This window comes from Euprymna scolopes, chromosome 30, assembly GCF_053919585.1.
Source record: "Euprymna scolopes isolate OS-2025 chromosome 30, ASM5391958v1, whole genome shotgun sequence".
In the NCBI taxonomy this organism is placed as follows: domain Eukaryota; kingdom Metazoa; phylum Mollusca; class Cephalopoda; order Sepiida; family Sepiolidae; genus Euprymna; species Euprymna scolopes.
Genome location: NC_136511.1, coordinates 91,341,345 through 91,358,865, shown reverse-complemented (window position 1 = coordinate 91,358,865; position 17,521 = coordinate 91,341,345). Strand labels below are relative to the sequence as shown.

The 17,521-nt window shown below is 30.1% G+C and overlaps 2 protein-coding genes across 14 annotated transcripts in view; one reads left to right on the top strand and one right to left on the bottom strand.

Annotated features, from left to right (window-relative positions):
* Positions 1 to 12,043, top strand: part of LOC145254568 (uncharacterized) — a 29,168-nt gene extending 17,125 nt beyond the window's left edge. Inside the window, exon 2 of the mRNA XM_080113167.1 lies at positions 10,929 to 12,043. Coding sequence (XP_079969293.1) covers positions 11,182 to 11,496 — 315 coding nt within the window. The 5' untranslated portion in view covers positions 10,929 to 11,181 and the 3' untranslated portion in view covers positions 11,497 to 12,043. The remainder of the gene's footprint in view (positions 1 to 10,928) is intronic.
* Positions 1 to 17,521, bottom strand: part of LOC145254565 (dual specificity calcium/calmodulin-dependent 3',5'-cyclic nucleotide phosphodiesterase 1A-like) — a 1,571,136-nt gene that overhangs the window by 643,577 nt on the left and 910,038 nt on the right. For 7 of the 13 annotated variants that reach the window (XM_080113160.1, XM_080113150.1, XM_080113152.1 and 4 more), the window contains one exon: positions 15,345 to 15,434. The exons of the other annotated variants lie outside the window; for them this stretch is intronic. In XM_080113160.1, coding sequence (XP_079969286.1) covers positions 15,345 to 15,434 — 90 coding nt within the window. The remainder of the gene's footprint in view (positions 1 to 15,344; positions 15,435 to 17,521) is intronic. 13 annotated transcript variants of the gene reach the window in all.

The window sequence follows — 17,521 nt, the reverse complement described above, 5'->3', positions numbered from 1 at the left end:
ACATAAGTTTTGGTTTCGGTTTATGCTGATGCACCCAAGTCATTGTTTGTTCTTTTTTGTTTTTTTAAATCACAACTTTATAATATATAAAAATCGATAGAACATTAACTCTATAATAATTTATACGAAATCTGCAAGAATTAAAATATCATTTTTAAGTGTACTTTACAACCAGGCTATGCCGGGCGTCTCTGCTAGCTTAGATAACTACATCTGCAGTTTTAACAAAAGAGTTACAATTATATGAGAGATTCTCCATTCTACAGAATGCCAACATCAATATATTACATATGAATGAGTCCTCTGTAGAATTTCTACAGGTCCTGCTAGTTATTATCATTAGTATTATTGTTATTATTATTATTATTAGCTGTATCATATTTTTCCTTTTACAATAAAACAAATCAATCTTATAAATCGACCCTATTCTTAAAATTAGGATGAAAATATGAACATTCTAAGATAGAGAGAAGTCACAACCTGCCCTATATTTCTCGTGTTTTAAATAGTTTTAATCAGTAATATTATTATTAAGAAAATCATTCTTAAGATGAGGAGAGGGTTTTGTTAACTTTCCTGCTTCTAAATCGTCTTTTTCTTTTGCATTCAAATCGATGATTATTTTTAACATCGTTCTATGAAAAAATTCTTTTTTTTTTCTATGAAAAAATTCATTTTTTTTTTAATGAAAAATTCAAATAGAATCAAAAACGAATTACTGCAAATCGTTTTTGTTTTAAAAAGGATATAAATATTTAGTTGTCCCACAACTTTCAATCAATTACAAGAAAAATATTTTTTTTTTTTTTTTTTTTATGGCATATCAACCCTTTTCAGGTTATTTAATGCCAAATCCAAAGATTTTCAAGAAAAATTTTTTTAATAGAATATATTTGTTGTTTTCACGTCGGTTTCTATTTAACCCATAGTTGGGACCCTAACAGGTACTACCACTCCGGGTCAGAGTGGACCTGGGAGCAATGGTAATTAAAGAGTGGCTCCACACTCCCCAAAGCCCACAAGCTGGGGCCTCACCACTGGATATAGTTTAAGGTCATATCCAGGACCCCCATTGAGGGACTTTTACCCTCTGCAGGGGGGCAGCTGGCGTATTCTAATGCCCCACCGACAGGGCCAGAAAAATATTTAGAAGGTTTATTATGTAATGTACATTCACCTAAGTGTATTATGTATGTCTTACCAAACAAAATATGGACATTACACTGGGATTTTTACAGAACTTTGGGGAAAAAGAAAAGAAAAATGCAATTTTTAAAGAATCGGAATCAGAATAAGAACTTTTTATCAGAATCGAGGGTTTAGAACAGAATCAGGGAAAAAATCGGAATCGTCCCATCACTAATATATCGCAAAGTTGAAAACTTTTCAGAACGTTGTTCTTGAACTTTTATGTATAAACTTTTTAACCTTAGACGTCTCAAGGCAAAGTTGAAAACTTTTCAGAACGTTGTTCTTGAACTTTTATGTATAAACTTTTTAACCTTAGACGTCTCAAGGCAAAGTTGAAAACTTTTCAGAACGTTGTTCTTGAACTTTTATGTATAAACTTTTTAACCTTAGACGTCTCAAGGCAAAGTTGAAAACTTTTCAGAACGTTGTTCTTGAACTTTTATGTATAAACTTTTTAACCTTAGACGTCTCAATGCAAAGTTGAAAACTTTTCAGAACGTTGTTCTTGAACTTTTATGTATAAACTTTTTAACCTTAGACGTCTCAATGCAAAGTCGAAAACTTTTCAGAACGTTGTTCTTGAACTTTTATGTATAAACTTTTTAACCTTAGACGTCTCAAGGCAAAGTTGAAAACTTTTCAGAACGTTGTTCTTGAACTTTTATGTGCAGATGCTGCAGATTTTGTTTCACATTCAGAAGTGGACACACATATGATTATGGACAAGTTATCAGAGGCTTGTAAAGCTTTTTGACTTAACATCAGCCTCAAGAAAACACATGTTATGTATTCCCCTCTTATAGGAATGTAATATGTTGAACCAAACATCTTGGTTGATGGTAAGAAGTTAAATGTCACGGTATATCTCGGTAGTACGCTGAGTAAGGACTATACTCTTGATGCTGAGAGAAATCACAGAACCGCCAAAGTCAGTTCTGCTTTTGGCAAACTGGAGAAATGTGTGTGGTCAGATCGGGGAATCACATCAAAAACAAAGCTAAATGTTTACAAAGCATGCATTATGACTATGCTGCTATATGAGTCAGAGGCTTGGACATCTCAAGTTATTGGAAAGGTTTCATCAAAGTTGTATTTGGAGACTACTTAATATTAACTGAAGGACTCACCTGACACTGTAAGTTCTTGAACGATCTAATAGTAATAGTATAGAAATGAAAATCATTCAAAATCAGATGCGCTGCACACTTGGTTAGGATGGAGGACAAAAGACTTCCTAAACAACTGTTTTATGGCGAGATTGATAGGGGTAAAAGACCACAACATAAACCAACGAAAAAGGTTTAAGTAGTATCTGAAAAACACCTTGAAAATACTTGAGATGGATGTAAATAACAAGGAAGCCCAAGCGAAAGATCGATCACTGTGGAGAAAAACCATGCAATCATCGGTGTAGGAAGTAATAATTACTGTTGATTGGGAGACTTGAACCCAATCATAAAGTCATCCTTGACTTCATAGGCTGTGTGTGTGTGTGTGTGTGTGTGTGTGTGTACACACACCCAGATGATTGAACAGGTTAATCTTGATCATTTTATTTGATGTAATTACAATTTAGAATTATTTCATTTTGCATTGTAACCACTTGGGGCAACACTTCTGTACAGAGCTTTAAATTATTTGATTAAAAATTAATCACTGAAGGAAAACAATTATTAATTTCTATCGAAAGTGAGAAGAATGAAAACACATGAAAGAAATAAAAAAAGATTCATTTCTAAAAAAATACATTAAAAAAATGATAAAATGTATTCAGGTGACTGTAAGAAACTTAAAATAAAAGTAATAAACAACTTTGAATGAAATATTTTTATTTTTATATTGTATGCTTCTTTAGTGATCTTTTCTTTTAATCAATTATCTCATTTGAATTTCCAAATATATCACACACTCTACAATATGACTAATAATAATAATAATAATAACAACAACAACAATAATAATAATAACAATAATAATAATAACAGTAATAATAATAATAGTAATAATAATAATATGGATCAAATTTTCTTGAAAGTAATGTGTATGCACCACCTAACAGATAACAGGTCCACATTTGAATCTAATACCACAATCATTAGGAAGAACCACTTCACACTTTCAGACTTTACTTCTCTGCTGCGTCTCTGAAATGGTGCCCCACCTCTCCATCAGGAGGTCGTATTGTTATTGGTGTAAACTACTTTTCTATGGAACACTCGTCGTTTCTTTCTAACCAGATTTGATATGATTTTTTTCTCTTTTGCTTTTTGTACATCTGTTATAACGTTTGTAACTTCTGTGTTTGTATAACAAAAACGACTTTGCAGGTTTTGCTCACCATATCCTTGAGCTGCTATGGTCAAATAAGAATGTTCCACATTCTATTCTTTTTCCTGGCACTCGGTCAATGGTTCTCCATAGCTCTTATCTTTCCTGTTTTCGGCAATTACAAAATTATCCGCCCAAAGTACAATCAGCTCTAACACTATCCCAAAATTCTTTTCCTCACTCTACAATACAAGCTTGGTCTCTGCTGTGTAAGGACTAGCGAAAAGATCAAGGCCACAATATCCAAGGACCAAACTGCAAACACCAACACTTATACTTTCCAGGCAACTCTATCCATTACTTATTACAGTTCCTCTGCTGCTGTATTTCTATTCCTTACAGTGGCGGCTCGTGCCTGAGATTAGTGGGGGTGCTGCTTCAAAAGTTTTACGTATTTTTTTAATATCGTGTAAAGGAATTCGAATATATAAATAAATATTTAATCAAATAATAAACAAACATTCAAATAAATATTCAAATATATAACAAAGACAAATAATCAATCAGAAATGGATAATATGCAAAAACTTTTTTATTAAAAAGATTTTTTTATATTATGTAGACTTTACAGAATAAAAATAATATATATATTTATTCCTTTTAAACTTTTCAGATTAAATAAAAGTTTGCGTTTTTTTTGGGGTTTTTTTTGCAAACAAACGAAAAACATTTTTAAAAATAACTTATTTTTTATAAAAACAAAAAAGAAAAACTTTGAAATTTACCTGCCTCCTTACGAGGGTTAATTTAGGAGTTTACTATTTGAAAATAGCGTTTTATTTACAAAATTTATTTTTAAATTTATAACAAAAACGTATTTGTAAATAAAATGCAAAATAAAAAGGTTTACATTTTTATATAGTGAGCAAACAAACAAAAATATTTAAAGATATAAAATTTTATTTACAAATCTTTTAACAATTTGCTGTTTATATAAAAAGAACAAACTTGGCTATTTACTGACCTTCCCATGCCGGTAAAGATCGACATGAAGTGGAGATTTATTATAAGAAAATAGGATGTCATATTATAAAACATCGAATTTTAATGTAGCTTTCTTCCCCAAAAAACAAAAAATTAAAATTGTCTCAGTCCAGAAGGATTTCTAATTACTTTTTTTAATGCGTATTATCTGACCCATCTACTAACAAATTCAATGTAAAGTTTAAAAATGCATAATTATAAAAAACTGTGTGTTTTTTTTACTTACAAACACATTTTAATTAAAAAATCTTGTGTAAAAAGTCCATTTTTCAAAGTGTAAAACTTCTAACATTGTCCTTGTCGAAGGTAAATAAGTGCTAATTTTTTTATATCTAAAACATACACGTTAAAAAGATTTCTAACTAAAATGTATTTTCAACATAAACTGTTTCTTCGCTTCTAGGAAACATGTAAACAGTTTTTTTTTGCAACAACTAATGTTGCAAAATAAATAGCATTTAAAACTACTTTAAAGAAACAAACAAAAAGGCAGGTAGATGGAAAAGTAACTTTATTTTTATGGTAAGATTTATTTATTGTATATTTGGTTTTTACCCTTGGCCGCGTGTTAGCTTCACTGCTAAATTCCCGAATACTTTTAGTAAATAAAAATAAACAGTTTCTGCATATTATATATTTCCGTCTGCTACCGACTTAAATCGCAACGCTAAAAGTGTGCATATTTAAAAAAAAATAGCACAATATTTTATGTACAAGAAAACGTTATGTGCAGATTTTAATAATAATTTTAAAAAATATAAGTAAACCTCCTTTTTTTTTCAATAACAATGTTATCATATCTATACAGGCGCACACTCTAAGCAAACAACGAATTTCACAACATGGAACTGCGCCAAGCGACAGTTCCTTAAGAGGCTTTCATCGGCTGCCTAAAGCGTCTAATCCGCGCATGCGTACAAGAGAATTTCATTAAGAAGGTGTAACTGTGAATTTCACAGCTCCAAGCAAGTTTTATTTTTGCTATTATATGAATTTGGAGATACCGACATTAAAGTTAATGATTTTATAATGTACACATAGAAAAAAAAAAAAATAAATAAATAAAAAATAAAAAAATAATAATAATAATAATAATAATTATAGTAATAATAATAAACAAACAAAAAAACAAACAAACGTATTATTTTTAATTTTATCATTAATATTGTGTAAAAATAACTTGGGGGTGCTGCAGTCCCACAGCTCCATGCACGAGCCGCCACTGATTCCTTAGCTTCTGTTGTTTAATCTTTTTATCATCAAGCTTTTCATTTGTTTCTCTTTTACTGTGCGGATCACTTCCCTCCAAGCATATACCTTATTTATTTATTTATTTTTTGCTTAACTTTCTTAAAAGTTACGCTTCTGAACTTTTAGGCTTAATCTCATTCTTCACTATTCAACAAACAGTTCTAGTTAGTCCGAATTTAGGTAAAAATGGCACAGTAAAAATGGCACCGGAAAAAATGGTAAAAGTGAATAAATAGGTAAAAATGGCATTTGACAATGGGAAATTAGGACCGTTCCAGATTTGCAGGTTAAGCTCCCATACCTCAATTTAAAATAAGGCTACCCCGCCCCCCAAAAATTAAATATTTTTGTACTAGGCATTTACATTGGTAGGTAGGAGTGGGAGCTTTTCTTTTCTTTCTTCTTTTTTTTTTTTTTTAATTAGTGCTAATTAATGAGAATACTTTCTGCTAGTTCGACTGAATCTTTTAACAAATCAGTGTGAAAAGTATTTGGGGAAAGAGAGATGAGGAATATAAAGCTTAATTGTTTGCATCACTTTATTTTTCTCTCTCTTTGACTATTCCTCATAATTTATCACCGTAACAGCCAAGCTAAGAGCCACACTGCAGAATAACTGAAAACAAATGACAGCTGAACTAATTCACCACCATGCAGGACTGGTATTTATTATGCTTGTTTCATTTGGTTTCTGTAATTTTTACAAGCTGCTAAGAGGCCACTTACCAATATTGGACGAAAAACTATGTAGTTAAATTTTTTTTCAAGGAGTGTGTGTCCTCAATAGAGAAAAGTTTTTTTAAAATAATAACGTCGTCATTTTTAACACTATTCCTACTTGTATGCAAGAGTACTCAGAGCACTAATAATAGCTACTTTTCTTTCACAAAAAAAAGTTATAATTGCAAATTGGGGAAAAACATAAACAAACAAAAACAAAATAAAAGCACCGATAATTTCGAAAATATTGGCAAACCAGAAAAGTACTTGATTCAAAGTTAGCAGCAAACGGTGTTTAATTAAATTCCGTTCCTGATATTAAACTTCATAAGTAATATAACTTCTGGCAAGTGTTACAATTTCCAAAATTGTAAGATGAAAGTACAGAATAGTTAACAATTAACATATTAAGGACGACTTTCTAAATAATAACTTTATTATTTCAGCACGGTCAGTAAGCTGCGGATTATTTAGAAAGCAATTCTTAACATAGAGGGAACGCTTTGTTAACTATTCTGTGCTTTTATCCAACAATTTAAATTGTTGGACAGTTTTTTATGATCAGTAACTGAATCTGATTAAACACCGTTTGCAGTTGACTTTGTTGTCGGCTATTCTTCTAATTTACCTAAATATTTACTATTCAGAAAGAACTGAAAAATGTTTTATAATAAAATAAAAACATTTTGCAAAGAAAAATAATTATTATTGGTAATTATTTAAAAAATATTCAACGATTTTATTTACTTTTACAATGTCATTTATTTTTCGTGTTTCAATTATTTTAATAGAGTTTTGTTTGGTAGGTTTTGCCCGGTCATCGACTGACAAGCACTTGTTGTTTCAAACAACTCATTGGCTTAGGATATACTAGAAAGACAAAAAATATATTGATTTTATTATTTGTAACTTTCTCTACCGTCATAGTCAGAGTGGAGAAATATAGTCAGAGTGGAAGGGAAGGGTGTAGAGAAAAATAATTAAAAATACAAAAAAACATTTTTTTCTTTTTATAGCATTTTTTAAATTTCTTTTTAGATTTCGTTTCTTTCATTTTATTTTGGCAAACGTTAAAACCAGACTTGGGTTAAGATCTTTCGAATGCAAACTATAAATTACATAGAGGCGAAAAGCAGACGCACATAAACAGATAATGATAAGATAAATTTATTCAGATGTGGATGACCGTGGTTTTCTAATGAGGAAATCTTCGGTTTTTATTTATTTATTTTTATAAAACGAAAATATTTCGTTTGTTGTAATCAAAAAGCATTTTTTCATATTTTGCTTCTATAAGTGTAAATATAATTCAAAACCTGAATGAGTTTTACAGGCGACATTTTAAAGGGTTATTGTTTCCGATAGAAAAAGCTTTCAAGAAGTTCAATAGAGATTCGACCTTTTAAATGCTGAAAACATCCTGTATACTTTTAAATGGTCAAGAAGTAAATAATGCTGTTTTTATTTTAGAAGATAAAAATAGACAGAGAATTTGTTCTTAGATAAAATGGAATCATATCGAACAACCATGACGCCATTTGCACTTTTCCATAATCAGTATGTTAAGATAAAATAACTTTAGACATTGTATAATGTGACATGTTATGGCAATGGAAAAGCTTCCAGAGAATCACACATTTTTGCATATCTGTTTGAACAGCGAAAATATTCTATGAGTATTTTTTATTAGCACCGAATGCAACAAGTCACTATTATTAGTAATTACTATTAGTAGTGACATTTGTATATAATGCAATAAGCAGTGGCGGCTCGTGCCTGAGATTAGTGGGGGGTGCTGCTTCAAAAATTTTACGTATTTTTTTAATATCGTGTAAAGGAATTCGAATATATAAGTAAATATTTCATCAAATAATAAACAAACATCCAAATAAATATTCAAATATATAACAAAGACAAATAATCAATCAGAAATGGATAATACGCAAAAACTTTTTTATTAAAAAGATTTTTTTTAAATTATGTACACTTTACAGAATAAAAATAATATATATATTTATTCCTTTTAAACTTTTCAGATTAAATAAAAGTTTGCGTTTTTCTTTTTGCAAACAAACGAAAAACATTTTTAAAAATAACTTATTTTTTATAAAAACAAAAAAGACAAACTTTGAAATTTACCTGCCTCCCTACGAGGGTTAATTTAGGAGTTTACTATTTGAAAATAGCCTTTTATTTAATAACAGAAATTACAAAATTTATTTTTAAAGATGAATTTATAACAAAACGTATTTGTAAATAAAATGCAAAATAAAAAAGTTTACATTTTTATATAGTGAGCAAACAAACAAAAATATTTAAAGATACAAAATTTTATTTACAAATCTTTTAACAACTTGCTTTTTATATAAAAAGAACAAACTTGGCTATTTACTGACCTTCCCATGCCGGTAAAGATCGACATGAAGTGGAGATTTATTATAAGAAAATAGGATGTCATATATAAGCATTATAAAACATCGAATTATAATGTAGCTTTCTTCCCCAAAAAACAAAAAATTAAAATTGTCTCAGTCCAGAAGGATTTCTAATTACTTTTTTTTAATGCGTATTATCTGACCCATCTACTAACATATTCAATGTAAAGTTTAAAAATGCATAATTATAAAAAAACTGTGTTTTTTTTTACTTACAAACACATTTTAATTAAAAAATCTTGTGTAAAAAATCCATTTTTCAAAGTGTAAAACTTCTAACATTGTCCTTGTCGGAGGCAAATAAATGCTAATTTTTTTTATATCTAAAACATTTCTAACTAAAATGTATTTTCAACATAAACTGTTTCTTCGCTTTTTTGCTTCTAGGAAAAAATGTAAACAGTTTTTTTTTGTAAAGTTTAGTTGTTGCAAAATAAATAGCATTTAAAACTACTTTAAAGAAACAAACAAAAAGGCAGGTAGATGGAAAAGTAACTTTATTTTTATGGTAAGATTTATTTATTGTATATTTGGTTTTTACCCTTGGCCGCGTGTTAGCTTCACTGCTAAATTCCCGAATACTTTTAGTAAATAAAAATAAACAGTTTCTGCATATTATATATTTCCGTCTGCTACCGACTTAAATCGCAACGCTAAAAGTGTGCGTATTTAAAAAAAAATAGCACAATATTTTATGTACAAGAAAACGTTATGTGCAGATTTTAATAATAATTTTAAAAAATATAAGTAAACCTCCTTTTTTTTTCAATAACAATGTTATCATATCTATACAGGCGCACACTCTAAGTAAACAACGAATTTCACGACACGGAGCCGCGCCAAGCGGCAGTTCCTCAAGAGGCTTTCATCGGCTGCCTAAAGCGTCTAATCCGCGCATGCATACAAGAGAATTTCATTAAGAAAGTGTAACTGTGAATTTCACAGCTCCAAGCAAGTTTTATTTTTGTTATTATATGAATTTGGAGATACCGACATTAAAGTTAATGATTTTATAATGTACACATAGAAAAAAAAAATAAATAAAATAAAAATAATAAACAAACGTATTATTTTTAATTTTATCATTAATATTGTGTAGAAATAACTTGGGGGTGCTGCAGTCCCACAGCTCCATGCACGAGCCGCCACTGGCAATAAGTCACTATTATAAGTAATTACTATTAGTAGTGACATTTGTATATAATGCAATAAGTCACTATTATTAGTAATTACTATTAGTAGTGACATTTGTATATAATGCAATAAGTCACTATTATTAGTAATTACTATTAGTAGTGACATTTGTATATAATGCAATAAGTCACTATTATTAGTAATTACTATTAGTAGTGACATTTGTATATAATGCAATAAGTCACTATTATTAGTAATGACATTTGTTGCTGATAGTAAAGATTTTAATGTTTAATGCTACTGAAAATGAACATGTCCTCACCCTGCCAAAAATCCTGAGCATGATAAAATATATTTGTAAATATATAAAAAAACGAATTATAAATTAAAATATTCCGAACAAGATGAAGTATATTTTAAAAAAAAATTTTTTAAATTACATTTTATTTTTCTCAACAACATGGACAACATAAAAGAAAAAAAAATTGCTATTAAGAATGAACTAATAATATACTAGAATCGAACCTATTGCTGTCTAACTTTGAAAATTTAACTGACTTAATTTTATATATTACAGAAGTAGAAAAGTATAGTTTTTGTTCTTTACTATTTTATCTTTGAAAGAAAAATGTAAATCTATTATGTCTGGTAGTTCTTATATATATATATATATATATATATATATATTCTTGAGGAGTATTACTGGCCTAATTGCATTAATTTATATATACAGGGTGAACAGAAAGTCCTTGGACCATTTTTAGTTTTAAAATTAAATATTGTTAAAATCACTTTTTCTCTTTTCGAATAAAGTAAGTATTTAGTCTAACTATTGATCTAATTATTTTCAATAAAATATTAAAATAATTTTGTTTAAACTTTCAGAAAAATGAGCAAACGAGAGGCCATAATTCAGCTTCATTGCACGGGAAGGACAAACTCAGAGATTATTAAGCTCTTGAAAGTGGCTTAATCCACCGTGTACCATGTTGTGAACAGATTTAAGGAACTTGGTACATCTGAAGACCGTCCTAGGAGTGGAAGACCTCGCACTGCTCGAACAAAGAAGGTGATTAAAGCTGTCCGCGAGAGGGTAAGGAGGAACCCAAAGAGATCTGCAAGACAAATCGCTAAAGACATGAATGTGAGCGTGGCCTCGATGAGAACCATCGTAAAAAACGATCTCCAGTTGTCCCCCTACAAGATGAGAAAGAGACAGTACCTCACACCTGCCCAAAAGCACAAGAGACTTGAAAGAGCAAAGCTTCTTCTTGGAGAACTGAAGGCTGGCACGGCAGAGCGAGAGATCGTTTTTTCTGATGAAAAACTCTTCACAATTGAAGCGACTGTTAACAATCAGAACGACAGAGTTTACGCAAAATCTTCAGCAGACATTGATGATTCCGTGAGAATAGTTTTCCGCCGACAAAAGTCGTCTTCCCTCATGGTGTGAGCTGCAGTCTCCAAATCTTGGAAGTCGCCTCTGATTTTCGTGGAGCAGGGGGTTAAGATCAACACAGATCGGTACATTAACGATATTTTGGTTCCAACATTTGAAGAGATGAAGGAACATTTCAAAGATCAGCCTTTCACCTTCTAACAAGATGGAGCACCATCCCACACCTCCAGAAAAACTCAGGACTGGTGCCAACGTTATTTTCCAAGATTCTGGAGTAAGGAGATGTGGCCTCCTGCATCGCCGGATTTGAATTCCATGGACTTTTCGATGTGGTCTTTGTTGGAGGCAAAGGTCTGTTCTGTTGCTCATCCAAGTGTTGATGCTTTGAAGACATCTCTTCTGAATAAATGGGCTAAAATACCTCAGGAAACGTTGCATGCCTCGGTTGGTAACTTCAGACAGAGAATTGAACGTCTAATCGAAAGGAAGGGACATCACATTGAAAATAAATAAGTTGAATTTATTCTTGGTTTCCTAAATTATAATTTTCATTCATGTTTAATTTATATTTTTGTAATTTTCTATTAATAAACCACTTTTGAATTAATCCAAGGACTTTCTGTTCACCCTATATATATATATATATATATATATATATATATATATATATATATATATATATATGATAAGATACAAATATATATATATATATATGATAAGATGCAAATATATATATATATATATTATATATATATATGATAAGATGCAAATATATATATATATATATATATATATATATATGATAAGATGCAAATATATATATATATATATATATATATATATATATGATAAGATGCAAATATAATTATATATATATATATGATAAGATGCAAATATATATATATATATATATATGATAAGATGCAAATTATATATATATATATATATATATATATGGAGATAAGATGCAAATTATGGAAATAATGTAATAATAATCTTCCAACATATATAAGAGATATAACATTTTATATATCAAATAAAAATATCCTTAAATATATTTTAATTAATGTAGATTTCAAATTTATTAATATAGAGCCATTTCTCTCTTGATAATTGTACTATATAATGTAGTGATTTCAAAGCTGAAAAAAAAATGATTGAGTGGCATCTGCTAGAATCGAAAGCAAAACATTTAGCTCTCTAGTGGTATTCACTACCATATGACCTAAGGACACATGGATATAATAACTTTAAAAATCAATGCAATTAAACATATAACTGTATATTGCGCATGTGTGGGGAATTCACATTAAGTTGACTTGCACATCCAAGTTCCAATTTTTCAATTTTTACCCGTCAGCAGTAATTTCTTCCAACAAAAAAAGAAATCAAATTTATTGCACATGTTCAAATACGCCATGTACCAAGTTTTACATCTGTAGACAAAAAACTGACAGAGTAATTTTGTAGAGACCGTTTTACACACACACACACACACACACACATATACGTACATATGCACGAAAGTCAATTTTATATATAGAAATATATATATATATATGTATATTTGTATATCGATCTATATATCTATAAAAGTGAACGTGTCTGTGTGTGTATGTGTGTGTCTGCGTGTGTGTGTCTGCGTGTGTGTGTGTGCATGTGTGTCTGTCTATGTACATTTCCCTAGGCAATAACTCTGTCAATTTTCAGTCTACAGACTCGAAATTTGATATACAGGGTATTAAGTCTGGGAAAATCTATGTAATCCGTTTTCGGCCAGAAATTCGATTGTTAAGGGGTCAAAGTTCAACAATTCAACTTTTGAGAACTCTACCAAACTCCTCCGCCAATTTTGGGTCTAAACACTTGAAATTTTAGATATAGGTTCCTTGGATATGGATCTTACTTAATAACTTGATTTGCGCCCAAAATAATAAATGTTAACGGGTCATAATAGGGATCAAATTTAAAAAAAAAATTACCTCTGTGATCTCTACCAAATTACTCAGACAATTTATGGTCGAAACATTTGAAATTTTACATAAAGCTTATTCAGATAGGGCAAGCTTTATAATCGGTTTGGGTCGAAAATTTGAGCTACCGATATATAAATGTATGTATGTATGTTTGCCTAAAGCTTTCGACAGAACCGACGGATTTTCACGAGATAAGTACTATGTTGAAGCTCGGCCCTTCAGACGACAAATATCAAAAAATTGGCTAAAAACATTAATTTCTTTACCCTCAACTGAGCACTTTTCTACAGGGAGGGGGCGCTATTTTCTCCGATATTTTCAAAAGCCATTCCCTCTTTTCGATTTCCTAGCCTTAATTTTAGCCTATGTCACTTCCAGTTTGGTGGTGGTCACAACAGCAAAGACGTCACGTTTTTTTCCCGTTCTTATCCTCCTTCGCAGTACGGGTTCAAGCCTGCCTTCCTACTACCACCCATGCTAGTAATCTATATATCTATAAAAGTGAAATTGTCTGTCTGTCTGTGGGTCTGTCTGTGTACATTTCCCTACACAATAACTCTGTCAATTTTCAGTCTACAGACTCGAAATTTCATCCCCTCTTTTCGATTGTCTAACCTTAATTTAAACCTATGTCACTTTCAGTTTGGTGGTGGTCGTAACAGCAAAGACGTCATGTTTTCTCCGTTCTTTTCCTCCTTCGCAATACGGGTTCGAGCCTGCCTTCCTATCACCACTTTTTTTTTTTGTTCAACATCCACCTCCAAACACCCGGGCAACGCCGGGCACCCATCCTAGTATATATATATATATATATATATATATATATATATATATATAATAGCTGTACCCGGCCATGCGTTGCTGTGGCTCAGTTTGTTAAAATGGAACACATGTGAAAGTAGAGAAAAGTTTGATTCTTTTTTTCAAGAGAATGTACAAATTATTTATTTTTTTTTAACAGATGTTAAGAAAATAAACAGAAAAATACTTCCATCATTAATTATGCAAAAAAATAAATAAAATGTTGATTTAGTGTTTCAATATGCTTATAAATTACGATAAAACTTGCTGAGTATGCACTGTTTTACGGTTGTTGTAAAAATGGAACGGAAACTTAAATTTCGCTTCGTTTTAATCTTTCTTAATTTTTTAATTGTGCACCCCCCCAAACGAATATAATCAAAACAGTAACATTCAACAATTGTATTTTATGTATATAAAACACAAAATATTTATTAAAAAAATTAAAAAAAAAAAAAGTTAATAACGAAAGGGAAATAATTCCATTTTTAAACGAAAAAGTCAGTTTGGTATATCTTTTTGTTATTTTTTACATAAGTCCAGCTTACCATTCACATTGGAAATGTCGACATTTATAGGTTGTCGGGTACGTTTACAATGAATAAACACTCCAATCTAGTAGATGTATCAGAATTTTTGTAGGAATTTTTTACACCACTATCACGAAACGGCGAATAAAATATAAAAATCTCGACATTTCTCTTTTAAAAGTTGGTTGTTTATTTTCTTTATGGATTATACTTCCAAAATAAACTATTAAAGTTGTTTTAAAAGTAATAGAAATATTTTTTTTATTTTTTAAAAAACAGTAATGAATTTTACGAACTCAATATTTTTCAATTTTTAAACTTTAAAAATCTATCAAAATTTTTCTATTGATTCTATTTTTATATTTATATTTTCAGGGTCAATGTGAAATTTTATGCTCTTTCCAATAAATCGAATATAATATTTTAGACAAACGTTTTTTTTTTAATTCACGCCCCCCCATTTTCAAGTGTCTAGTAAAAAGTAAATAATTAATTTACACACCAAAGTTTTATATATCACAAATTGAAGAGAAAAGGTCAATAAGTAATATATTAAAATTTAAAACAAAAAGAGTAGTGTTTTTTAGAAATTTACCTGTAAAGTTCGAAGTTTAAAACCTTTTTTTTTAAACCACGTTGTTTGTTTTTTCTTTTGTTGTTTTTTATGAAACCTTGGTCCTTGCTCCTTTAATTGAAAAAAAAAAATTAGAGCTTGAATTACATTTTTCGGGTAGTTATAAGCTTGGAAAGACAGGGGGTAGAATAATTCACGCCTCCCATTTTGAAATGTCTATTAAAAAGTAAATTCACCAAATGAGAATCGATCCCCAGTGATTTCATGGTCAATCCTATGTCATTCGGACGTTCCAAACGGCTTTAGGCAGAGATGCAGTTTATGCCTCGAGGAAAAAATAAGAATCTTGAAGTACGAACACAATAATCTCCTAAACAAACGAGATGAACTGATGGCCAGATGTAAATGTAAATTTAAAATAACCAATAACTCCAGATCCGACGAACAGATAATTCTATAATGGTAAAGACACCGAATCTAACACCACTAGATTATTCACGATAAACCCTCCCACCTTACCCCACTGGCAATTATAGTGCTGTCCGGTATATACTCGATAATAACTACTTGGTGATTTGTTGTCCGAAATCTAAGTTGTGTGTACTTTTTCCCGAAGTACCTGTTTTATCCAAATTACTTATAAATAAATGAGATAGCTTTAAGAAAATAATTTTTCTCTGCAGATAATACATTAGTTATTAAACTGAGTTAAGTCAAAAAGATCAAATACTAAAACTAGACATTATTAGATTTGATACAAATCAACGTAAAATATAATTATTTTATTTATTTCTTTATGCATGCATGAAAGTACTTTTGTGTACGAGTGAATAAAAGTATATATTAACCGAAACTAGATACGTCCTATCGAATTGGGGGCGGCTAATATTGCAATTTTCTACTTCTTAATCAATCAAGAAGTGAAATATTAATTACAACGACCGCTATAACCACCAATAAAATTAATTACATGACAATTTATAAAATATTAACTACATAAGACTCAATTTTTAAAATTAATATATTACGAATACAATATTTAAATGTAGTATAAGATAATATTTATTTCTAACTAATTTTAACATAATAACATACAGATAGTTTTAAAACTTTGTATATAATATTTTAATTTATTTTTTTATTTATCTTTTAATAGACTTACTTTCCATGACTCAATTAACTATAGGACGCGAGTATAATCTCCATTTTTTTCCCTTATCTTTCTCAGAGTTTCTAGACTAATATAACAGGCAGCAGTTGATCTCTGTCTCCTCTTTTTTTTTTTTCCCCCCCTTTTTTTTTCTTCTTCTTTTTCCATTACGCGCTGTTCTATTTCTTTCTCTCGATATCCGTATATTTTCTCCCCTTTCTTCCTAGGTTAGTAAACGCGTGTCAAGGCATTTACGTGTAAGAACGTACATATTTAGAGGCGTGTGTGTGTGTGTATGTGGGTGTAGGTGTGTGTATATGTGTTGCGTGTGTGTGTGTATGGTTACATCGAGCTGCCGCTTATAAGTGTCTTAATATTTTTATTTTTAGTTTTATTTTTTATTTTTATTTTTTTAAATCCCTCCCACCCTCTCTATAAAAGGTATTAAGTGGATTGCTACTACCACCCCTCTGGTTTTTTGAGGGTAGAGGCCCGATCTTTTCTTTCCTTTTTTCAGTATCAAAAATGTAATTGTCTGGTTTAGATGCTTGAAAATACCATAAGGTTGAAAGAAATTATTGCATTGACAATTATGTAATTTCCGCGTTATATTTTTTATACTATATATATATATATATATATATATATATATACTATTTTTACATCTCCAACACATTTTGAAAATAATTCTGAAGAGGGCGCTTCACAGAACGTCTGAAACGCGTTGAAAACGATTTCAATGATATAAAACATTATTACAATGATCTAAACATAATTCCCAATGAAAAACCAAGACACGGAATAATAAAATAATGTTAAAAATACACATTGTTGGTGACTACCCCCTTATTTAAATATATATATATATATATATATATATATATATATATATATATATACTAGAATTTCAGCCCATCCTTGCCCGGGTGTTTGGAGGTGTCTGTTGAGCAAAAAAAAAAAGAAGTGCTGTCACGACCACCGATTAAGGCTAGACGATCGAAAGGAGAAGATGCCTTTCAAAAATATCGGCGTAAAAAAGCGACCCCCC